Here is a 26,909-nt window from a genome sequence, read left to right on the forward strand (position 1 = left end):
TTAATGTGGAGTGCAGGGTTTAGAAATGGCAATAAAATCTATAATGGAAATTCAGGAATATGCCAAACAGACAACAACCCGACCAAAGAGCAGATAACAACCAAAGGTCACCATTCAATGGGTCTTCAATCCAGGATGAAAATCACACACCCCAGGTGGGCCTCAGCTGTCCCCTCAATAAAAATGTGTACTAGTTCAGTGAAAATGACCGTTATACTTTACTCCAAAACATATAAATGAACTAAATGAACTAAAAGTGTTTAACATCTATCCCCTTTTTTTATTGATTTTGTATTTACATTGAGTCATAGATCAAATTTGTTTCTTCAGGGTATGTTCATTTGTGTTAATTTGTCTTTTGATTGAGTGAAGACATTTCAATTGATATTTTATAGTGTGTCTTTCTATGTTGTGATGTTTCACTATTGTTTCAGATAAGGGTGAAGTAAAACTCAGTTTAAAAGAGTTTTGGGCAAATATATATTAAGGCTATTGAAAATACAGGTGAATGGATGAATATGGTTCTAAAATGGGCTTTAATGTCTGCACTCAAAATATCCCCTAGTAGTTTTAAATATTTGCACCCATAAATACACAAAATGAATATTTCTTCAGTATATAATTATAGCACAAAATGAATATTTCTTCAGTATATAATTATAGATTATCTTAGATCATATCAAAGAGATTGATTTTCCGGCTTGAACCGGTATGGCGAAAGTGAGAAAAGCAATTGAGTTGAGATGACCAATGATAATCTAGATCTGTTCATTGTAATTTTGCCTATGATGACTGATGTTTACATGGAAAACAGCATGTACACCCTTTTTTTATAGCGTTAATTTTGTTAACTCTACTGTGCTCAGAAAGGATTTTTTTTTTAAGAAAGATAAGAAAAATTAAAAACCAATTGTTCAGAGAACAATTGAAGGTCTTTCCACCAGTTAATATATATTTTGATATTAAAATATTAATCAAAGCGCTGTAAGCACTGAAGGCAGTTAACCAAAAACCAGGCAAACGTAATTATGTGCAGTGGCGGATCCAGAAATTTTCATAAGTGGGGGCCCACTGCCTGCCTAACAGGGGACCTGCTCCAGTCATGCTTCAGTGATTCCCTATATAATCAACCAAATTTTTTCTCAAAAATGGAAAGGGGGGGCCACTGAAAAACCCTCTAAATCCGCCTCTGATGTGGCATTAAACATTCATATATTGTACATTTATGTTTATCTAATGAATTAATTATTACGGCAAATAATTTATATGTTATCAAGGTTTCAATAGCAATGAATATATAAATGTATATTTTTTATGGTGAGTCTGCAGTGGTACAAGTTCGCAATGATTGTAGTTGTTCTAGTTGGTAGTTAACGTTGGTTTTAGTTGACTGTTAGTAGTACGTGTTGACTTAGTATGAACATGTAATAGTATGAATGGACTGGTTTCCCTGTAAAGAAAACTGAGTATGTGTTCTATAGTACAATAGTTATGCGACACAAATCAGACAAATGTTCACTACTACAAGCATCAAAGGTGAGGTCTGACTGCATACCTGTCAACTGACCCGTATTCTGCGGGTGTGACCCGAGATTTTCACAATTCTGAGGGATCACCCGGAACACCCGCCGGGTCATTGAAATAACCCGGGAATTCCGAAAATGACCCGATTTCACCCGTATTTCTTAGCCTTGAGATTGGTTTCATAAGTAATATTCCTTTGAAATACCGGCAAATTCGTAATTCTTCCATGAACAGGAAGTTCATCTAGCTATGTAAACTGTCAAATTAAGTGACCCATTAAGTGCATGGCTTCACTTGACAGCTTTGGTGTCAAACACACTGTTAATTAACACCAATTACCTTAGCTTTAGGTCGTAAATAAATTGCACCATCGGTTACAAACTGAACTAGAGTTACTTCCCCTTATTTGTCACCATTCAAAATTATTCCTTATATTAACGTTTTATGGGTGAAAAAGATTAAATCATTCAAAATATAAAATTCAAATACATATTGAAAAATAACTATTCATTATTTTTATACCTTTATACAATTTTTAAAAAAAAGTTGAAAATTATTTTTTACATTTATACTTCCTTTAACTGTATTACTATATTTTATCATACTCTAATTTCCTTGTTGTTTAAAAGATATCATGGTTAAAGGCTACGTAGTGAATAGTATTGTATTATTATATTTTCTCAAAAAGTAAAGCACATAAGACTGAGTTACACAAATTTATAAAAATCTTTAAAAGTGCAATGAAATAATATTTAATAAGATTTAAAATGACTTAACAAAGTGAACATGCATTGATGTTTTGGTATCTTTGATATACATTATAAGAAAATGTACCATAAATACTGAAATTCAGCTCGAAAAAGTTCGTACGCGTTATGACCTGAGATTTGATTCTTCAATGCAGGTCATGACCTGCATTTTCATCGTCACAGGTTGACAGGTATGTGACTGACCTGCCCATAGTAAATGTAAATGATTTGTTATATTGTCCCATACATGAATATATATGGTTTAGGGGTGGGGATCTCGAGGGTTTTCAAGTTCTCAAACAGGAAGGGGTAGGGTGACCCTAGGGACTTCCCCTATATTTCATTTGATTTGTTATATTGTTGCATACATGAATATATATGGTTTAGGGGTGGGGATCTTGAGGGTTTTCAAGTTCTCAAACAGGAAGGGGTAGGATGACCCCAGGGACTTCCCCTATATTTCATTTGATTTGATATATTGTCCCATACATGAATATATATAGTTTAGGGGTGGGGATCTCATCGGTTTCCAAGTTCTCAAACAGGAGGGGGTAGGGGGACTCCCCCTATATTTCATTTAATTAGTTATATTGACCCATACATGAATATATATTGTTTAGGGGTGGGGATCTCGACCGTTTCGTAAGTTCCCAAACAGGAGGGGGTGGGTCACCCCATGGACTCCCCTTATATTTCATTTGATTAGTTATATATATAGTCCCATACATGAATGAATATGGTTGAGAGGTCATCCGATTCAAAGTTATCAAACAGGAGGGGGTAGAGTGGCCCAAAGGACGACACCTATATATCATATGATTTGCCTACATTCAGGTAGTTATTTGTGAAAATAAAGTAAGAATCTTCCAGCTACTTTAACTGATCCTTCAAAATTGAGAAAAAAAAATACCCCTTCAAAATTGCAGTAATATGTTTACACTTTAAAAGCATCTTACATGCATTATTAACATTTATCACTGATAAAGAAAATTTAAACTGTGACCAGGAACATATTTATTGTTAGATATACTGTTCCCAGCTGTCATATTGTATTGGATTTTGACATTAAAATTTGTCAAAAGTAATTTTGAGTTTCTGTTTAAAATATTTTCTGCTTTTTCTTTCTTTTACATATATCTTTTGGTTTTCAATTCTAGTGTTTATATTCATTTACCATGCATAGATGTATTTTGTCACCTGCCTGGATTCGCCAAAAACCCGGAATTACCCTTATCCGCTTCCGGAATCGGATCCAAAATTGTAATTGTCTTTTCACGGCAGCCATTGTCATTGTGTTCCAATGTTGTTTTTGTCAGTCAGATACGATTTTACTCGTATTAACACATTTTTTGTCGGCGATTTTCTGTATATAGCTAGCGATTGAACAAAATTGACATCGCTGTCATGAATAATAATGATTAAAATAAGTTTTGAGATCGTTGATTTGGAGACTTTGGCGAAAAGGTTTGCAAAGCTATTTTTTATTTTCTTTCAAGTGGAACTGAGACTACTATAACTGTGATATAGTTGTCTCAAAGTGGAAGACCCGTCGGACGTGGCTAGTAACCAATTCAAAAGTTGGAGGTCGCGGACCTCGGACCACCGCTAATTTGAACCCCTGCCTCCAAATTGAAAAGATACGAATTTCGTCTTCTAATTTGAAATTGCCGCCAACAGCATGAACAGTTGAACTTATTATATAATAGACTACTGACGTAGTTGTACTACGTATTGACGACAAACAATATTCCTACGACTTTTGCCATTTGGGAAATTTTAACTACTTGTCTTAAAAGATTTTCGGCGATTAAATATTTCGTACAATTGTTTTTTGACATCTTAGCCAAAAGCACAGGCGATAATAAACTACATAAGAATTCCTAATGAGCACTACTTCCTATGTGCAACTTCAAAACTTTTGGGAAAATCGACGACCATTTAAAGTTTTTATGGTAATATTTTTTATATTCTAGAATAAAAAGTATTAAAAAAGTGTTCAATTAGTTATATATAACATAGTAGCCAGCTAGATAATAACAATGACAAGTATTTCAGCTTTTTTGGGTAGACCACAAATCTAGGGTGCTCGCATAATGCAGATTAACTGCATAAAAATCAGTCTAAAATGTCAGTTAATATGGCTTTATGATGCATAGACATGAATTTAAAGCAAAGGTCAAAATCTAGAACGTCAAATTAACCTATGACCTTGACCTCAATTTCAAGGTCACAAAATGAGGATCTCAAATCAAAAGACCCTAGGTCTCTAATATGTATGGTTAATAAGTTACATTTTTGTATATCACTTTACACATAATTTTAGATATGATAGGGGCAAACACTCCCATTCATTGTCTACGCACCTTTTCAACTAAAATTATTAAGTTACGACATGTCGCAACTAATAATTTAGTCAAAATAATTTGTCGATATCTTATACAGTTTCTGGAATGAGTGGAAATAAGCCTAATTCAAAATTAGAATATGACCTTGACCTTTAACCTTGACCTAATTTTCATTTTTTTGGACCAAGGACCTATAATCAAAAGATCCAAGGTCTCTATCACTTATGGTTTACAAGATAGAAATGCATATCACTTATATCAAATGCATAAGGGGAAATAACTCTCATATGGAGCATTCATATCGCTTCGGTCAAAATATGACAAATCATGAGAAGGATATAACGAGCAATTTTATAAAATAAATTTGTCATAATCTTTTACGGTTGTGAAGGAGTCGTGGACACAAGGAAAACAGTGTTTGGGGAGATAACTCCTACAAAGAAAAGTATTCGGTTACGCAGGGTAAATTTCAAAAGTGCATAAACTGTTCGATATCATATACCAAATATCTAAGCGACATATTGAGAAACAAATGTTTATCGCAAGAACAAAATTTGGCGGAAGAAAAAAAAAAAAAAAATAATCAGAAGAAAAACAATAGGTCTTTCCACAGAAAAGTGGAAAGACCTAATAATTCAAAAAATATTGATAACATGGAATAATTTTTATTACCTTTTATTGGTAAGTACAATTCTACCAGACCCCACATCAGTCTTACAGAGTAAAGACAACTTCAGTACATATTCTTCATGATCTAAGATTGATTCCTCCACCCTCAGACAGTGCTCCAGATTCTCTTGATAACAATGATTAAATGTCTCAAATGTTCCAATGTCCACTTTATCATCTAAAATTATATAATAAATGACAACATGAATGTTTGGGCTATCTTCATTTTTCTAGCAGCTACACACATTGTAGGTTACTTGTTTAAATCCTGAAACCAAATTTCAGAAATTCGTATACCAGTACTGTAGTTCCTGAGAAAGATGAGACGAAAAATATTCTTGGGACAGATAGATGGACTGGCCAACAGATGGCAAACCAACAAACAGAGGTAAAATAGTATACCCCACAATTTTAAAGAATGTACATGAAATAGTGATAAGATGTGTTAGGAGTGCCAATAAGACAACTCTCTATCACAATCACAATTTGTAAATGTAAACAATTAACGCTTTCACCACTTGATGCTCAGACAGAAGCTATGCTGAGACGATGGCTTCTCTGCAGGTTACTATTACTGAAGTGGGAGATCTTCATAATAAATGTCAATAAAAACTTGTTTGTAGTTATTTGTGTCTTTATTTCATTCACTAACACCATGTTCACAGTTTTGTTCATGTTTTGATAATTTTTTCTTTATAAAATATTCAAATTTGCAAATTTTCTGCATTATCTAGGTGAAATTCTCAAAATTCTGCTCTCTGACCCCAAATTGTAATTTTTTTACCCAAAACGGCAAAATTTGGAAAAATTTAATGAGGCTGTACAAATTCCTTACACTGAACGATGTCCATTCCAAGTGTTTTGTACATGAACGACGTTTTATGTCAAGTAAGTATACTAGTTTGGCTTCAATTCTTCCATATTCTTTCAAAAAAATGTATTCAACAAAGAAAGATAACTCATGTTTGCACTGTTTTTAGCGGGGAAATATAAAACAGGTATTCAAATCCCGGCAAAACGGGGCTCATTGTCAGCTGTCTGAAGCATGAATCCCGGTAAACCGGGATTTATCGGCGAAAGGGTTAATGGTCAAAGTAGTCTTCAACACAGAGCCTTGGCTCACAACAAACAGTAAGCTATAAAGGGCCCCAAAAAAGGAATAGTGTAAAACCATTCAAAAGTGAAAACCACTTGAAATCTGTATGACAGGAATAATGGTTTGTTTATACTTACATCCATTATGTTGGTTAAGTTCTAAAGCTTGGAAGAGTCTCATCACAGTCTCCATATCTTGTGTCATCTCCAACATAGTCACAAATCGTCTAAATTCTTCAAAATCTAAAAAAATACAATTCTGTCTCATTGATATATATATATATATATCATACAAACAAATAATAGAAATTATATTTTGTCTCATAATTACATAAGTTATAGAAGGCTCCTTTAAAATCAAAACAATTTACAATAAACTAACAATATGATAGCAAAAAATTGTTAAAAGTCTAAACATTATTATGAATCAGAAAATCATTTAAAATCTAATCATATACACAAACTATGAAAATTCTTCAAAAATAAATATGAAAAATCAGATCAGGAAAAAATCTTCAAAATACTTTCATAATGTTAAACCTATGACTGATCTATCAAAATTAAATATAGTTTACTGTAATCATATTGAAGTGAAGAAATTTCAACTTTATCTTGAAATTTTTTTGTAGCTTTTTTATTTTATTTTTCCTACCTAAGCAATTCGTATATATATATATTCACAAACATTTTTTCATAACACTTTCTATCATATTTCTCTAAATGCTACAAACTACTAACTGAGGTCATGATCAGGAAGTTTGACTGGTTCCTCAAACTTATGATGTACTTTTGGTGACTGGTTCCCATCACTCTCCAGATGTAACAGTTCAGAGAGATGCTGTATCCCTGGTCTCATTAAAATCTCATACTTTTCATCCTCAGGTATCTTCTGGTAGGCTTGCTTTACCATTCTGAAATTAATTTAATTTTAGATGAAACAAGTCTTCTGATTGGCTGACGTGTTTTGTTTATCAGCTCATAGACATAATTTTGTCATGTGTTCATGACATCATCTTTTTCATGATTTATTTTGGTTTAAAATGAAATTTAGTCATATTTTCCTGTCTATTTGAAATTATGTCCATAGTTCACAGATGCTCGACTCGTACAATCTTTTTTATTTCAGTGGACAGTGGACCATAATATTGGGGTCAAAACTTTATATATGGCAGTAAAACTAAAAATATCATATCATAGGACAAAATGTGCACGAGGTTTCAGGTTAATTGGATCTCAACTTCATCAAAAAGTACCTTGACCAAAATCTTTAGCCTGAAGCGGGACAGATGGACAAACCATTGGATCTACAGGTCAAAAACATAATTTTTTATAACCACCAAATTTGACTGAATACAACTTACAATTCTGGTACTAATGATATATCTATTTCTGCCAGTCTGGTCAAATCACCTAGAGCCTCTACAGCCTTATGATCAGCTAAGTAAAACGCTCCTCGTAAATACAGGTAAGAGGCACGATCTTGAAGGTCATTACTTTTCTGAAACAATTATTTTGAAGGTCATTACTTTTCAGAAACAATTATTTTGAAGGTCATTACTTTTCAGAAACAATTATTTTCAAACACTGTAAATTAAGAAATGTATGCATTCATTACTTCCATTTTTTTTAAAATGAACAAACAGTATCTCAATGATTGCAATTTCTGAAAATGATACATATAAATAAGGCTATCAAAACTAGAGGCTCTAAAGAGTGTGTGTTGTTCACTTAGGTCTGTGTACTTCTAAGTTAATGGATACTTTCCTAAGTTAAAGACTACAATAGAGAAAGGAAATGGGGAATGTGTCAAAGCAACAACAACCCGACCATAGATCAGATAACAGCCGAAGACCACCAATGGGTCTTCAATGTAGTGAGAAACTCCCACACCCAGAGGTGTCCTTCAGCTGGCCCCTTAAAAAATATGTATACTAGTACAGTGATAATGGACGTCATACTAAACTCCAAAATTATACACAAGAAACTAAAATTAAAAATCATACAAGACTAACAAAGGCCAGAGGCTCCAAAACTACAATAGAATACTCCCTGACAAAAATCTCTTTTTTATGTTGATTTGAATGGCTGATATTTTTATCTGTATACAGTTTCTCTCTATCTTCTTTATTCTTTGCCCAAAACACAAAAAAAAGGTAAAAAAATGTGTATATCTGATCTTTAGTTATTTACCTGCCAACAATCAGATAGCTGATCTATTGTATTGATTATGTATGTTCTTAAGCTGCGTTGTATCCGTGGTAACTTGAAGATCTTTGTTTCTTTCCTTGTTAGTAAACCTGGTAAGAACGTGACTGATACCTGTTTCTTTAGCTGAGCTCTCCTATAATGAATAATAAGGTGTATTCAATAATTAGTCATACTATAGGAATATGTAACACTGTGCATTGAATTATTGTTAATGGTATACCAGTTTTTGTGTATTTCGTGGGTAAAGGTAAATTTCTCACGAATTTAAAAGTATAAATTTTCAATAGGCATGTATACAGAAAACAAATATTTGAAATAAAACAGACTGTATGATGCAAGCATTCTGTTGTCTTCTGGTGTTTATTTTTTTATGGGTTGTTGGTTTATTGATGATCATCCCCACATGTCCTTTAATCATAAGAAACTGATATTATTGTATTTATGCTATGATCAGTACCACCATTTATAAGATCATTTATACAGACTTTTTTAACCTGCTGACTATCAGATGATTGTTTTACCTGTTAGCCAGTTTATCTGTTCCCCCGGCTTTTTTAACTTGTGGTCTAGTTAACACTTCCAGCTGTGACCAGTAGTCCTGTTTCTGCGACATTCTATCTTTCAGGAAAATCTTAAACATGTCTGTATTCAAAGCCTAAAAAGACAATAGAAATGTATAAATGGAAAAAAACAATTTATAAATTTCATGCGTCTGAAGTCATGTTCTTGACTTATCTTCATCTTCAATGTTTTATGGAACTTTACTTTGGCATAAATAATATAACTACTCTTCAAGTTAATAAAGTTCTATTTTTCAAACACATGTACATCTTTGGTAACAATATATTGAGAGAACAAATAAAACAAATATACAATTCAATTACAAAATGCAATCTGCATAACCCAAAGACTGGTTAAAGAGAGATAACTCTCTTTAAAGTATGCTAACTTAACCAAACGTCTTGACCATACCAAACCAACATATAAAAAAAGTTCAAACCTAGAAATATGAAGCAAGAAATGTTTAAAAGCTTAAAAGTTTAGGAGTTGTTTTTTTTTAAATTGGGTCTTAAAATATTCAAATCAAAATATGGTAAAATTTCTTTTTTTTTTTAATAATTTTTAATTTCTTATTCTTTGAACAGGGAATTTTTGAATATTAGTTTATAAATCATGTCAGTACCCATTACTTTTTTTCTTAGATATTGAGGGAAATTCTGTATCTAATAACACCTTATATAATATGTTTAAGAATGCTGGATTTTGATTGGTTGCATTGGAAGCCAGTGTATTTTTCACATATTCTAATCTTTTTTCCTCATTTCAAACAATTTTGCAAGTTTTTCAGCACTGCTGGTGAAATTGCCTCAAATTCCCCTTTATGCCGTGGTATTTGCCATTTTGGATATTTTTGTTTACTCTCGCAAGCCTCTTTCTGCCATTAAATTATTTGAATATGACATAACATAAAGACAGCTCTAATGGGTATAAGTACATGTATAATTCCTGCAGTATTATGACAATCTCTATTTTTCCTCAAAGTTATGCATTCCCTTCACCACATGAACTAGCCAGTAGAGAGAGTTTCAATAAAAATCTATTCAGTGTAATTAAACAGATATCATATTATGGAGTGGTAGTCAACAAAAAGTCAAGAGGTTTTCACCTAGTGGCTCAGGAAATTTTTTTTTTATTCCCATCTATAGCATGATATAACTGTTCACATAAGACAGAAAATATTATACCTTATATCATACTTAAAGGGGTATTTTTTGCAAATATCCAAAAGTAAGCATATCATATTTGTTTATTCGACTGAATGCTTTTTTTATCCATCTCAACGAAAATGTCGAGAGGTTTTTTCGAAAGTTGTGTTATTTCAGACATGGTATTTCCCATCTGCTGTGGTTTTTGCTAGCAAATACCCTAGTACATTGAAATCCCTAATGCCAAATACACTGAAAGAGAAAAGAAAATCTCAATATCTAGAAAATCCTTGAAAAAGTTTTTTTTTTTTCTCATTCAATCAAAATACAGCATTTTTTTACATACTGTAAGCATTTAAAGGTGGAATTAACCAGGAAATTTCCTGAAGGAAGTAGGAAATATTAACTAAATATTTTCAACAAATGTTTTATCAAACTAGCATAGCATTCAAGAGTATGTCAAGTTATATAAAAGAACCAATTATCAAATTGCATGTTAATACTGGCCCTTTAACCTGCCAGAGGTATTTATCTCTTTAATGAATAAAACATACCAGGAAATTTCCTAAACAAATAGGAAATATTAACTGAATATTTTGAAAAAGTAGGGTTTCTATCTAGTATAACATTCATGAAAAGTTTGTCAAGTTCTATATAAAAGCTGATTATCAAATTTAATTTTTATACTATTCCTTAAACCAGACAGAGGGCTTTATCTCCTGTGCTGATTAATATAGAGGGTTATTACAAGGAACTTAGATAAAGGACTTGCCAAATACCCCCTCCTGACAGAGGTAATGGTAATTATTGACTTTTGCATGCTGATATTTTAAACTCTAATGATCTATTTCAATTTTTGGAGGACTGAACAACAACAATAAGGAATGGATATTAAGTATTGACAAACTTTAAAATGTTTAAGGAGACATTGCTCTCTTTGTCTTACTGACCTGTGTATTGTAGGGGCATATTATCTTAAACTGATTGTTATTATAATTGGGGTTTATAAAATTCATTACTGAAAATAAGTGTGAATCGATTATTATTATTGTAGATCGATATTTATTATAAAACAAATCAAAGAAAAGAAATATTCACTATTTTACTATGATAACTATTTACACCACTGGGGCAATGCCACTGTTGGTTTTTAAAGAACCAAAAATTTCCAAGAGATCTTATCTTAATTAATGGTCTCTATTATAAATTATTATAAGGCAGGCATTACCTGTGAATGGGGACGAAGTCTGTATTTTTTTTTTTTTAATTCAAACATGTTGATAAAAGAAACAGAAACAGAAATACCGTAATGTTTCCGATATTGGTTCTGTTGTAAGGGATTTAGTTGTGAAGTCATTTAAGTTAATTTATGACGTCATATTCAATGTAAACAAAGAAATGCTGTTATCCAGGTAACGTCTTTTTCATATCAAACAATTATTAAAAATGATTGGGTGTTAAATTCCTTCCTATATATATATATTCGTTGATATGTTGATAAATATACATTTTATTCAAAGTCTCAGACAAACAAGACCGGAAACTGAAGAAGACATGAAATGGAAGTAGATCTGAAAAAAAAAGTTAACGATTTTGAGTTCATTAGTAGAATGAAAAATTCGGGAAATTTTCCCGATTTTAAAATATTTTTTTTTATTGATTTGATTTTTCTACCGTAGTTGGGGACTCCGTCCCCATATAAAAATTTTAAAAATTTTGAACCAACTGTTTTGTTAGAAAAAATACACTGGTTATATAGCAATTTGACAGCCACCAATTTTGATCATTGAGAAGCTTAATATTCCTTTTACAACACAATGTAATTAAAACGTTTAGCTGACTTTACAGAATTATCTCCCTGTAGTGTTAGGTACCACCTTAACTTAATATTTCATTTATTGTTTTTCTAAGAAATTGAGGAAAATTTTAATTAAATAAATGAAATATACCTGGAAATTTCTTAAAGGATGTAGGAAATATTTTTACCAAAAACATCTTTAACAATTTATTTTTAATATTTCATTTACTGTTTTTCTAAATTGGACCTCGTTATTTTAGTATAATAGATAGTGCATGTCAATACTAATTATTTAAGTGTAGTTAAGACATGATACTTTACTGAAACTATGGTACTTTTCTGATTCCTTAATTATTTCTTCCTTAAGAGAAAAAATCATCAATACTTAGAGACAATTTTGTTTGGAAATCACCCTGTAAGTAGAACCTTAGTAGAATGCCTTCAAATAAAATAAAGTATAAATTTCTAATAATACTTTTCTCACTTCAAATTACCAGTATTCTAAAAAATATCATGATATGAAAAATAAAACATAACAAATATTAATCAAAATTGCAACAGAGAGAAATTGTTTGTGATTTGACAGCCAGTTTTTTTATGCGTGTTTGTGTTCTACAGCTTCCCTTACTAAAGGCACAACCTCACACTTGAAACTTTGTCAGATCCAGTAGATATAATAATAATATTAATATAATAAAACAAAATGCCAACCCAACTATGAAGTTTGATAGTAAAAGGAACAAGGCATCATATACCCTCATATTTTAATTTCCTATATCTTTTTTAATTATCCAAAACTTTTAACAAAAGATCTACACAGTCCTTAAACTTTTATTTGATACAAAAAATAAACATATATTTTACTGATTGAAAAAGCTACAGCTATACATCATGTACATAGGAACTACTTCGTTAACAATATACTACTTTTCTTGTACTATTTGCTTTCTGACCAGGCCCACATTGGTGGTTCAATACTAATAAATGAAATATACAAGTGTTTATTTATTCAAGGAAAAATCAACATGAACATTTGGAAGGATAAAAGACTAGATGATAAAACAGAACCATTAACCAGACAATAATAGATAAAATACCACCTGGCCAATAATATAGTAAAGTCCAGAAACCTTAACAAGAATAGAGGATAAGGAATTCCTACAAAATCGACAATTATGTCTCACAGTAAAATAAAATCATTACATTTTTATAAATATTTGTGTCAGATGATTGGAACAGAAGATGTAGTGAAAGCTAGACGGCTGAAATTTTTAAGTGAAGACTTCAGTTGTGTCAACAAACTCATATTACAAATAAGCAGTGGAAGTAAGGCAGAGGGACTCAATCTTAATGGTAGTGATCTTGATGTTATGTACATAATGCAATTTTATGCAGTATACGAATCAGAACACAATTGTGTCAGGAATGGGAGGATAGTGTTCGTCATGGATACTGATGACACACCTCCTTGTTTTACACATCTACGCTTTCGTGACAATTATGCTACTACACCATATCTAATTAAACTGGTTCTAATTAAACCAAATCTACAACCTTACAGAGGAGAGAACCTACTGTCAAGTGAACTATTTAAATTAAATAACATGAATTTAGTAGGTTCTGTTCCGGGAGTACACACTAAAATTCATGGTCCCTGCATCTCACTCTTTGATGACAAATTTGATGTGGCATTATGCCTTAAAGCTGATCAGTGGGTCTCTCAAGCACAACCATGGATCTCTAGATCACGTTCATTATGGCCGACACCTGAACTTATTTCTAAAATAACTTCATGTGGCGTTTTATTTGTTCCTGTAGGCTACAAGGGATCTATAAATGAGAATCTTCAGTGGCGAATATCATTTTCCATAGCAGAAAAAGTGCTCATATATTCTTTTAGTCATACCCAGTTACTATGCTATGCTTTATTAAAAATACTATTGAAAGAAATAATCGATCTAAATGAAGATATAAAAGGTTTATTGTGTTCATACTTTCTGAAGACCCTTATGTTTTGGATTTCAGAAGAAACTGAAACCTCAGTATGGAGACCAGACAATATAATACCCTGTTTTATGGCCTGTTTACAACGGTTACTATACTGTTTAGAATATTCAACATTGTTACATTATTTTATTCCTGAAAATAACTTGTTCTATCAAAGGTTCAACAAAAATAACAGGAACATATTAATCAACCTCTTAAAAAATTCCTATCAAGTAGGAGTTCAGATTTTCTCATCATCCCAGACTTTGCATAATTACAAAAGATTTCCATGTAAAATGACAAGATCAGTTGGTGAAATTAATTCAATAATGAGATTGATAAATGAGAAAGCTGACATTGCTGTGCATATGCCTTTTTCAAGCATTCTAAGCATTTTCAATACTTTGCTACATTCTTGTAAAACAGAATTATCTAGATATATCTTTGGAAAGTCAATCACAACTACATTTCAATCAATACCTATTGCACAATCACATATAAATAACCCAAACAATAAAATGCAATACAAAAACTACAAATATGAGCTCAGCCAGTTGTTGGTTGGTGTAAATTCAGATGCAATATCAGGGTGGCTAAAATTGGCATTTTTCTTCTATGGTCATAAAAAATATTTAGTATCAATAGATATGATAAATTACAGTTTGTCAAAATGTGCAGGTGAGTCATTTTATTCAAAAATTACACTGAAACAGACACAGAAACTGAAGTATTTTTCATTGTCGAAGACATTGCCATCTCAATTTTTAAAATTTAGGGACATGTTTTTAAGTTCAATAGACATCCCAAAGGAATTTCAGTTCTGTAATACCAATAGGGGACTATTTTGCTGCAGTATTTTACATAATTCCATGTCATTTGCACATTTTGTCCATTTTCTATGTTGTTACCATCTACAGGACTATAGATCATGTCTAGATTGTGTAAATAAGTTATCAGAAACAAAAGAAATAGATCATTTTTTATTGCATTATAATCATTTAATTTCACTGGGAATAGCTTTTCAGATGTTAGGCGAGAAAGAAAGAGCAAGACATTATTTTTATCTTGCTGCACAGAGAGATATGTATAATTTATCAATTGCTGCATGCAAACTGTCTGAACTCTGATAAGGTTGTCTGACTTGTTGAGTATTTTGTTAACACTGGTTGCCACATAGAAGAATAGCCATTGGATACAAATTTATAATAAATGTATTGATAATTTGTAAATTTTCACTTCAATATGCTGGTAAATCCCCTGTAGTCATATTTAATAAAAGTGGAGGAATAATGAGTGTGATTATCTGGCCTTTGAAATTCTAAAAATAGTTAACCTATAAATCATCTTTCAAAATTATGTTAATTATATTAAAAACTAAACATTACTTTATTTTTAAAAAATATAGTGAAGAAAGGTCACACATAATGTCACTATAATTTTATATGGTATATTTCTCATATTTCTATATTTTTTAATTGACGCGGCCAAAAAGTGGCCTGATCAAACCTCCTTCATTCATATTATTGTTGTTGTATTATATCTTGTCATTTTGTTATAATTAAACAGGTATGTACATTTCATTTTACAGAATATAATTAAATAAATTATTTTTGTATAGTTTTAGAACTAATAAATATTTTACTTCATTTTTACTGAAAGATTTTAACTGGGACAATATCCCTAATGCGCCTTGAAATGAGGAACTCAAAAGTCATGTGTAAACAAAAATTCTCTGTGTAGTGATATTTGACACTTTTCTATGATAAACAAGTGAATGAGCCTAACCATTTGAGTTAATTTAGAAAGTAAGAGAACACAGAATAAATGTGTAAAATCTATGGAGCTATTAAATGTGTTCAAAGTATTAAATTTTCAAAGAACTTATTGTGTTAAAAATGGGTTTTTTTACCATTAGGAGCCACATCACAAAAGGATACTCGAAGTTTTCTAATTTACTGAAAAAGTAATCTCACTTCGTACCCCGAAAATTTAACCACATATGTCAAAATGTCTCAGCTTCGAAACGAGCCATCACACATATCTAAGTTAACGATATGGACTGAGCAACAGAAGAAAACGTTACCATTACCGCCTATGGAGAAACTATTATGCATCTATACCCAACTATTAAAAATGTGGTTTGATTGCCAATTAGATATCTATTGAACAAAGTTCAAGTTTAGTCTAAACATAACTTATTTGCTGAATTAAACCAAAATGGAGTACACACAAGTAAATCATACTTATAAAGTCTTCTCCATACTTTAATCTAGCATTTTAATCCATTTTTCAACAATTGCAACAATAAATTCATCCAAGAATTGAGAAATTTACAGTATCATATGCACCCAAAATTTGTTAAAAATGTGGATTCTTTTTACACCTATACCAACTAACAGTAAGTTACTTACTCTTTCATAAAACTTTTTATCTAGGCCCTGTATGCTGTCAAGGAATGCTTGCTTGTTAAATCTCTGATGTTCTAATCGGATTTCTGACATAACACCTCTACAAAAGAGAAAAAAAAAGTATGGTCATAAATAATACAAGAGACTCTCAAGAGCCTGAATCTCTCACCTGATAAACAATGCCTTCGGTCATGTTTTTTGACGAAATAGAAAATAAAACACAAACTTTATTTTATACACCCTACTGATCATTCAAATGAAGTTTGGTTGAATTTGGTTGAGTAGTTTTAGAGGAGAAGATTTTTTAAAGTTAGCAAATATGATGAACAAATTGTGAAAAATTGTCATTAAAGGACAATAACCCCTTAAGGGGTCAATTGACAATTTTGGTCATATTAACTTATTTGTAGACCTTACTTTGCTGATCATTTTTGCTGTTTACAGTTTATCTTTATCTATAATAATATTCAAGATAATGACCAAAAACTGCAAAATTTCCTTAAAATTACCAATTAAGTGGCAGCAACCCATGGCCAACAATGGGTTGTTTGATTCATCTGAAAATTTCAGGGCTGATAGATCTTGACCTTATGAACATTTTTCACCATGTCAGATTTGCTTTAAATGCTTTAGTTTTTGAGATATAAGCCCAAAACTGCATTTGACCCCTATGTTCTATTTTAAGTAATGGCGGCCATGTTTTTGGCGGATCAAAAATCGAAGCACAATCTTTGTGCAGGATAATCTAAGGAGCAATCATGCTAAGTTTCATCCAGATCCATTCAGTAGTTTCATAGGAGAAGATGTTTGAAAAATTGTTAACGATGACAGACGACGACAACGGACGCCAAGTGATGAGAAAAGCTCACATTTCCTTTTAGGAAAGGTGAGCTAAAAACTGCAAAATTTCCTTAAAATTACCAATTCAGGGGCAGCAACCTAGCAACATGTCGTCCGATCCATCTGAATATTTCAGGGCAGATAGATTTTGACCTGATAAACAATTCAACCACAGTCAGATTTGATCTTAATGCTTTGGTTTTTGACATTTGGATGGCCAGGTCACCGGACACATTTTTTAAACTAGATACCAAAAAGATAATTGTGGCCAAGTTTGGATTAATTTGGCCTAGTAGTTTCAGAGGAGAAGATTTTTGTAAAAGATTACTAAGATTTACGAAAAATGGTTAAAAATTGACTATAAAGGGCAATAACTCCTAAAGGGGTCAACTGACCATTTCGGTCATGTGACTTATTTGTAAATCTAACTTTGGTGAACATTATTGCTGTTTACAGTTTATCTCTATCTATAATAATATTCAAGATAATAACCAAAACAGCAAAATTTCCTTAAAATTACCAATTCAGGGGCAGCAACCCAACAATGGGTTGTCCAATTAATCTGAAAATTTCAGGGCAGATAGATCTTGACCTGATAAACAATTTAAACCCCAGTCAGATTTGCTCTAAATGCTTTGGTTTTTGAGTTATAAGCCAAAAACTGCATTTTACCCCTATGTTCTATTTTTAGCCATGGCCGCCATTTTGGTTGGTTGGCTAGGTCACCGGACACAATTTTCAAACTAAATACCCCAATGATGGTTGTGGCCAAGTTTAGTTCAATTTGGCCCAGTAGTTTCAGAGGAGAAGATTTTTGTAAAAGATAACTAAGATTTATGAAAAATGGTTAAAAATTGACTATAAAGGGCAATAACTCATAAAGGGGTCAACTGACCATTTCAGTCATGTTGACTTATTTTTAGATCTTACTTTGCTGAACATTTTTGCTGTTTACAGTTTATCTCTACCTATAATAAAATTCATGATAATAACCAAAAACAGCAAAATTTCCTTAAAATTTCCAATTCAGGGGCAGCAACCCAACAACAGGTTGTCCGATTCATCTGAAAATTTCAGGGCAGATAGATCTTGACCTGATAATCAATTTTACCGTCAAATTTGCTCTAAATGCTTCGGTTTTTGAGTTATAATCCAAAAACTGCATTTGACCCCTATGTTCTATTTTTAGCAATGGAGACCATGTTTGTTCATAGATCAAAACTTTGGATACAATTTAGAAACTAGATACCCTAAGGAACATTCAGTTAAAGTTTGGAAGTATTTGGCCTAGTAGTTTCAGAGGAGAAGATTCTTGAAAAATTTTACGACAGACGACGACGGACGCCAAGTGATGGCATAAGCTCACTTGGCCCTTCGGGCCATGTGAGCTAAAAACTGCTTCCTTTCAATATTCATAAATTGTTACTTATGTAAATCAAAGAGCTGATAGCTCTGAGGTGGAAGAAGGTGAATAAAAGGTAACTTGAATTACCATAAAAGCAGCCCCACTAACCCAGCCTGCTTTGTTCCATTATCGTTATGACGTATTTTTTTTTCTTCAAACAAGAATGTGTCATAAGTACATGGATTTCCCATCCATACAATCATTTTCTATGTTCAGTGGACTGTGAAAATTAGGTAAAATCTTTAATTTGGCAGTGAAATTAGAAAAATCATATCATAAGGAACACATGTGTACTAAGTTTCAAGTTAATTGGATTTCAACTTCATCAAAAACTACCTCGACCATAAACTTTAACCTGAAGCAGGACTGACAGAAAAACCAGAAAACATAATGCCCATAAATGGGGCATAAAAATAGTAAGACTTGTTACATTCCCGCCAACTTTTGAAAGTTCCCATGGGGGTGTTTAGTGCGCGACAACAATTTTAAAGGTGACAATTTTTAGCGAAGTATTTTCCACAATCTGGATTGTCTAGAAAAAGTGTCATATTTGTATGATGAACTTACATGCCTTTTTCTTAAGTCTGTTTGCATGATTCTAGTTATTGAATCGGTAGAAAAGATGAACATGTAGCTAGCAGACCAGGGTTTATTTTCTTGTGTAAGAATATTAGATGCTTGTTGAAATTTCCAATTTTGAATTATGCACAAAGATGGACCTATAACAGGTTTGACACAACACTCCAAATGAGGCGTAACCCTCATTGGAAGAACATTACAACCCACTGTAAAAAATGAGCACCTTTATATTCATATTATTTGATGAAACTTTTCCCCAAGATCTATGCATTTATCAAGTATTAAATGGTAAAAACATGTCAAAAGAATTTTGTGATGTTTCTAAACTTATATTTTCTTTATAAATTTGACACCTCATTTAGAAAAGTTGCTCCAAATATAATGAATTTTCCCACTTTTGAGTTAAAAATCTTAAAAATTTTCTTTCTTTTTTTTTAATAGAAAAATGACCCCTTATTTTAGGGACAGTCCCACATTTAAGGGACACCACTCATAATGAGGGGGGGGGGGGGGGTCCCAACCTGTTTGTTTGTCTTTTTGAAATAAGAATAGTACATTGTCCTTTAAATGATTTAATTGAATACAAAAATAAAATATGTTACAACAACTGAACAAGTATTATGTCAATAAATAAGTGAAAACAAGAGTGCACACGCTGAAATGTCTCGCCTTCTATACTAATCATTGATATTATGTTGATAGTCCTAAGTATAAAGCTTAGTTTTATTACAACTGTCTCATAAACTTAACATTAACCAAGATAACTAAACAAAGACCAATGAACCTTGAAAATGAGGTCAAGGTCAGATGAACCATGCCAGGCAGACATGTACAGCTAACAATGCTTCTATACAACATATATAGTTGACCCATTACTTATAGTTTAAGAAAAATAGACCAAAACACAAAAACTTAACACTTTGCAATGAACCGTGAAAATGAGGTCACCGTCAAATAAAACCTGCGCGACTGACATAAAGATCATAAAATATTTCCATACACCAAATATAGTTGACCTATATGGCATACAGTATTAGATAAAAAGACCAAAACTCAAAAACTTAACTTTGACCACTGCACCATGAAAATGAGGTCAAGGTCACATGACATCTGCCCGCTAGACATGTACACCTTACCATCATTCCATACAACAAATAATGTAGACCTATTGCATATAGTATGAGAAAAACAGACCAAAACACAAAAATTTAACTATAACCACTGAACCATGAAAATGAGGTCAAGGTCAGATGACACCTGCCAGTTGGACATGTACACCTTACAGTCCTTCCATACACCGAATATACTAGCCCTATTGCTTATAGTGTCTGAGATATGGACTTGACCACCAAAACTTAACCTTGATCACTGATCCATGAAATGAGGTCGAGGTCAAGTGAAAACTGTCTGACAGACATGAGGACCTTGCAAGGTACGCACATACCAAATATAGTTATCCTATTACTTATAATAAGAGAGGATTCAACATTACAAAAATTCTGAACTTTTTTTTCAAGTGGTCACTGAACCATGAAAATGAGGTCAAGGACATTGGACATGTGACTGACAGAAAGTTTGTAACATGAGGCATCTATATACAAAGTATGAAGCATCCAGGTCTTCCACCTTCTGAAATATAAAGCTTTTAAGAAGTGAGCTAACACCGCCGCCGCCGCCGTAGCCGCCGCCGTAGCCGCCGCCGGATCACTATCCCTATGTCGAACTTTCTGCAACAAAAGTTGCAGGCTCGACAAAAATCCTATTTATTATCCTTATGTTAGTACTGCATCATTGAATTTTGTCAATCAGCCATGCTTTTATCCTAAAAGCTGTGTAAGAACGATTGCAGATAATAAATTCACATTTTACAACTAGATGAAAACAACACAAGTTCAAAATCTAGCATGTTAGAATAATCTTCAGAGAAAATGTTTTTGATTGGCTTATTAATTGATCATGAGAAACACAGAATTTGATTGGCTGAACACGATTGTCTTAACTTGGGAACAAAATAAGGAACAGATGATTTTCACGAAATCATGTTTTAGAGTTTTTTAACATGTTTAACGATACCCTTAATATTAATAATTTAAAAAAAATGCAAGGACGTATTATAAAATGTCCTTGATAAGAGTAAAGACAATAAACACAGGACGAACGTACTATACGGGCGACAGAACTCAGGACAAACAGACCAAGAGCGAACTTCTTCTTCTTGGTATAAGCCTCCTTTAATTAGGAGCACCTCCAAATATATATGGAGTTTTCCCTTAACTTAAAATTTTTTAAAATGATAAAACAAAATTTCCAACATATGTACAGCACATATAAATAAACAATAAACAATAGAAATGTCATGCAAGGCATATTTACATGGACCTTTTTATAACAAACCATACAAGTATATTCACTTAAGTATGTGACTTAGTTTTATTTATATTTAAAATTATGTTTCATTTGAATTTGCTTTTTAATATGCATAAAATGTACATTAAAAGGAGGTTTCATTTAATAAGATCTATGTATTAAAATAATAATAGTTTAAGATGTAAGAATTTAATAAAATCTAAAAAGGCAGATTTTCTCAGTGGAATGTTATATGTACTTCATGATCAATTGTATATTAAAATTTTTAAAAAGTTATTAAAACTTGTTTTGTCACCATCAATAGATTTTAAAAGGTTATATAAATGATAAGCACCATATAATAGATGTATAAGGCTGTTGAGGATAGGAGTGATCTTTAAATATTTAAGATTCTTACAATTATTATTAAATTAAATGACAGACTCTGTGTTGGTACTATATATATTTTACTTATGATAATCATTGTTCTCATTTGGTTGTCAGTTCTTCCACTTTATGATATATGTATCTTTATATAACTATATATATATATATATGCACATTATGTGTTTCTATTTGTTGTCTAAAATTTTCAGTCTCTCTATGTGCATTTGAAATAGCATGTTTCTAGTTTTGTTTTCAATGTTTTCCATGAATTTTTCACAGCTATCAAACACCTCCTTGTATTTTGAACAGTCTATTAGCAATTGTACTATTGCAGTTTTGCTCATGAAGGTGCAGTTCCATTTTGCTGGAGTGATTTTATCGGTGATCTCTTTTCTTATATCAAGGAAATATTTTTCTCTCATAGTACTGAGTATGGGACATGTTGTCAGGAAATGAGTTATGTCTTCATTGGCAGTTTTACATAATTGGCAAGTTGGATCTACTGTATATGGAGTGAATTTATGTTGATCTGCCTGAAGTATGTATGTTCCAGTTATCATTCTAGTCTTGATTATTGCTTTTCTAAGTTCAAAACGAGGCAAATGCTTTATTTTCCAGACTTGGTGATGTTTATTGATCTCGAAGTTTTCCGTATTCATGAATTTTAAGCTAGATTTTCTTTCAGATTCTATTAAGGTCTTGTCCTTCCAAAATTTGTCTACTTTCAGTTTGATAGTTCTTTTCCATTGTTCTTTCTTTGGAACATTGCTTTTAAGTTGTATAATGGTTGGAAGTTCATACAGATCTAAGATATCCATAACTCTAGAAAAGAAGCTATTTTTGTTATCAAAATTTGTTGTTATTTGTCTTTCTATAAGCTGATGTATTTTTTCATTTTCACATGTTAGTAGCGCAAGTAGGAGAGACAATACTCTTTTATGAATTTCTGCTTCTATTGGTAGTGCTCCTAACAGTAGTAACACTGCAGAATTGGCAGTTCTTTCTGGAAGAGATTGTAACTGGCGAAGATTTTTTCTATGAAATCTTTCCAACTGTTCAATATCAGATCTGGTTAGAGGTAACACTTCCAATCCATAAATTAACCTTGGAATGACATAAGTTTTGTAGATTTGAAATGAGGTTGGGGGGGTCTAGACCATTTGTACCATGACACCCTGATCCCATAAGAGCATATTTAGTTCTTCTTGCTAATTTTATTCTCTCTTGTACATTTATATGACTTTCGTTGTTTTCAGCTCTTGTTAATCCAAGGTGTACCCCTGATTTAGCAATTGTTACATCATTTCCATCAAGTGTCCATTTGTAATCACTTTTTGTTTTTGAACAATCTATGATTTGGGTTTTTGTTGGATGTATGCTGTAGTGGTGTTCATTTGCATATCTTCCAAGCACATTTAGCATTAGTTGTAGTTCATGCTTGTCATTCGATATAAAGGCTATATCGTCGGCGCAAGTTGGTGATCCTACATATATATTTCCTAATTGGTATCCTATTGAATTTTGTTCTAATTCTACTAGGAGATCTTGGACAAAGATTTTGTATAGATGGGTTGATAATATTCCTCCCTGTCTTACACCTTGTTTAATTTGGAAGGGTTTACTTATACCATCAAGCCATTTAACTTTTGTAGTTAGATCAGAATATAATTCTGTTAATATTTTCCAATATATTGGATGGATTTCTTGATTGAGCATTTTATCCATCAGTATAGTGTGTTGGACTACATCAAATGCTGATTTTACATCCAGAATATTTATATAAAAATTGTCATTCCCCTTTTTCTTCTCATATCTAGCTTCTGAAATAATTAAGCTTGCCATGATTGGCGATAGACCTTTGATGAATCCAAATTGGAGGTCTGTTTTTGGCTCTATCATCAGTTTGTTTAGAAATGAGTATTCAAAGGTTTTCCCAGTTATTGGTGTTACTGTTATGCCTCTATAGTTACTGGTCTCTGTTGGGTCTTTTTCTTTCTTAAGTACTGGTGTGAGTATACCAGATTTGAAAAATAATGGTACCTTTCTGTGTATCAGAATGTTGTTAAATATTGTCTTCATCGCTGGTGCTATTGTGCTCTTGGCATATTTAAGATGCTCAGCTGTAAGTCCAAATTCATCCGGACTTTTTTTGGTGTTGAGACAATCTATTGCTTTCTCTATGTCTGTGTCTGTAAAGAGTTCAGGATTGTGTTCGTACTCTTCTAAGGCCTCTTGTACATAGTTTTGTCGAATTTTGCATAGATTTAGGTATGAATTGTCATATATTTCTTCTTTTGGGACACTGAGGTCTTCATAATATTGTGCAAATCTTTTCCTTTGATCTTCATGACAAAATATATACTCTCCATCTATTTTCAGACAATTGGTTGTAGTTCGGCTGTTGCTTCTGCCTCTATTTATCAGTCTGTAAAAAAGCTGAGTATTAGGGTTATCCATTATTTGTTGGTAAAATGTTTGTCTATCTATTGCATGTTCTGCTCTTTGCTTACTTCTTAATTTCTTTTTCTCATTTCTTAATTCAATTGCTAGGTGGTGTTCTTTTGGTTTCCCTATGTCTTGCTATTTCTTATATATTTCCCTACATGATTTCAGAATTATAAGTACTTCTGGCGAGGCTTTCCATTTTGGTCCCTTGGTTTGTAATAGCTTAGTTGGAACTGATCTTTTTCCTGCCTTATTTAGTGTTTCCATTAATACTTTTAATTGAATATTGACGTCTTTTTCCTGTTCAATTAAATTGATATCCTGCTGTATAGCGTTGTTATAGCTTTCTTTGTCTATTTGCCCCCAAAGCATTTTGAATTTTGCTTTATTGTTTTTCTTACTAGAATATCTGGTATTTGTCATCTGGCAGGTTATTTCCATCTTTACAATTGTATGTGCGGATGTATTTGCACTTGATTTGTCCTCAATTTTATACTCTGCAACTAAGTTTTTGTCTTGTACAAGTATATAATCTATTTGTGAGGATGAATTTCCAGCATGATGAAAAAAGGTATGGGTATTTTCTATTTCAACACCAGTAGTTAAGTTTACATCTCCAGTAAATTGTCTTAGTATTTTATCATGCTTGTTTGCTCTGGAAGTTTGTAATGTACCGTTCAGGTCTCCTGCTAGCACTATTTTGTGTGTATTTTCATACTTTTGTATTATGTCAGAAATAATGTCCAGACACTCCATATATTCATGTTGTGAATTCGTCGTATGAGTTGGCATATAAGCATTGATAAGGCATATATCATTGGTTGCTGTAATATTAACTGCAACAACCCTTTCATTTCCATCTTTTAGTTTTTTAATTTTGCTGGACCATTTTGCTGGACCATTTTGATGGCCAGAGTATTGATACCCCTCCGAACATGTTAACAGGGCAAGTTGTCCCCATACCAAATTCATGCATGCGTACTACAAATATCTACAGTAAAAACATCTGGTTACAAGTAAACAAATAACATTCATGTAGATGAGATGAAATCTAATAATTTACATAAATATAAGGGTACATATTTACGATAGTGATTGTTTTTCAAACCTAGTTTACAAATTAAATGATTCTGATGCTTAGTCATGTGTAAAAATCGGTGTCAGGAATCAGAAGTTGTTATGAAATTGTAATACACAGAAACGAATGCGGTATATGGATGCTCAATGATTTTAAAGTCAGCACTATAGGCCTTCAGAAGACTTTAAGTCTTCTTCCACCAAAAAATATGTAATCAACACTACCTCCCCCTCTTTCCCCACCATTGTCTAGGCCATCATTAAAAAGATATTGGTTATTGTTGCCTGTCCATGCCTTGCAGGGGTCAATAGGTAGGTTATGTTTTTTTAACCAACAACACACATATATATGCATGTAGATCAATTAACTAATTAAAGTGTTTACTTCTTGTAAATATATGGACAAATTTTTTTGCTGTGCATGTACTGATTTTGTGTCATCGATCGATAGCCTGTAGTTCTTGCCCGTCTATTATATGGTATTTCCAACAATAGTTACCTATATAAATTAACCATGAGTTCCAAACATCCAGCAGTGATACTTGAGTTCAGCTGTTGTACTAACAATAGTTACCTATATAAATTAACCATGAGTTCCAAACATCCAGCAGTGATACTTGAGTTCAGCTGTTGTACTAACAATAGTTACCTATATAAATTAACCATGAGTTCCAAACATCCAGTAGTGATACTTGAGTTCAGCTGTTGTACTAACAATAGTTACCTATATAAATTAACCATGAGTTCCAAACATCCAGCAGTGATACTTGAGTTCAGCTGTTGTACTAACAATAGTTACCTATATAAATTAACCATGAGTTCCAAACATCCAGCAGTGATACTTGAGTTCAGCTGTTGTACTAACAATAGTTACCTATATAAATTAACCATGAGTTCCAAACATCCAGCAGTGATACTTGAGTTCAGCTGTTGTACTTTCAGTTTCTCCATCTTTCTTCTTTTTCTGATGTCAAAGCACACTGGCCTGTTTAGAAGTAAAATAAAGTTCTTAAAATGAAAATACTTCTGATGTCAGCATACAATGACACAGGCTGTTATTCAAGTTACATTTGACATTGTCTGATTAGTGACAGTATTTATCTCTGATTTTTATATGCCTTGTTCTGTGTGTTCCATTCATTTATTGTAATGATTGAGACATGGTTTCTGCTAATGGGTGGCCATTATTGCATTTTGTAAAAAATAAAATTTTGGCAAAAATAAAATTCATTATTGGAAAAGAAATTATTTCATTCGACATCATTAATCTTGCCTTTTCTTTTCAGGCTTCTCAGAATTTTTCTCTTATCAGTCAACACATGACTTTTAAACCTTGAACTTT

General features: G+C 32.2%; 1 protein-coding gene across 1 annotated transcript in view; it reads right to left on the reverse strand.

Annotated features, from left to right (window-relative positions):
* LOC143054410 (DENN domain-containing protein 3-like) overlaps positions 1 to 26,909 on the reverse strand; it is a 70,842-nt gene that overhangs the window by 15,126 nt on the left and 28,807 nt on the right. Inside the window, exons 10-17 of the mRNA XM_076227423.1 lie at positions 26,442 to 26,552; positions 16,492 to 16,588; positions 9,112 to 9,245; positions 8,573 to 8,723; positions 7,744 to 7,880; positions 7,121 to 7,293; positions 6,521 to 6,625; positions 5,291 to 5,465 (exon numbers count right to left, since the gene is read on the reverse strand). Coding sequence (XP_076083538.1) covers positions 5,291 to 5,465; positions 6,521 to 6,625; positions 7,121 to 7,293; positions 7,744 to 7,880; positions 8,573 to 8,723; positions 9,112 to 9,245; positions 16,492 to 16,588; positions 26,442 to 26,552 — 1,083 coding nt within the window. The remainder of the gene's footprint in view (positions 1 to 5,290; positions 5,466 to 6,520; positions 6,626 to 7,120; positions 7,294 to 7,743; positions 7,881 to 8,572; positions 8,724 to 9,111; positions 9,246 to 16,491; positions 16,589 to 26,441; positions 26,553 to 26,909) is intronic.

Source organism: Mytilus galloprovincialis, chromosome 12 (assembly GCF_965363235.1).
Source record: "Mytilus galloprovincialis chromosome 12, xbMytGall1.hap1.1, whole genome shotgun sequence".
In the NCBI taxonomy this organism is placed as follows: domain Eukaryota; kingdom Metazoa; phylum Mollusca; class Bivalvia; order Mytilida; family Mytilidae; genus Mytilus; species Mytilus galloprovincialis.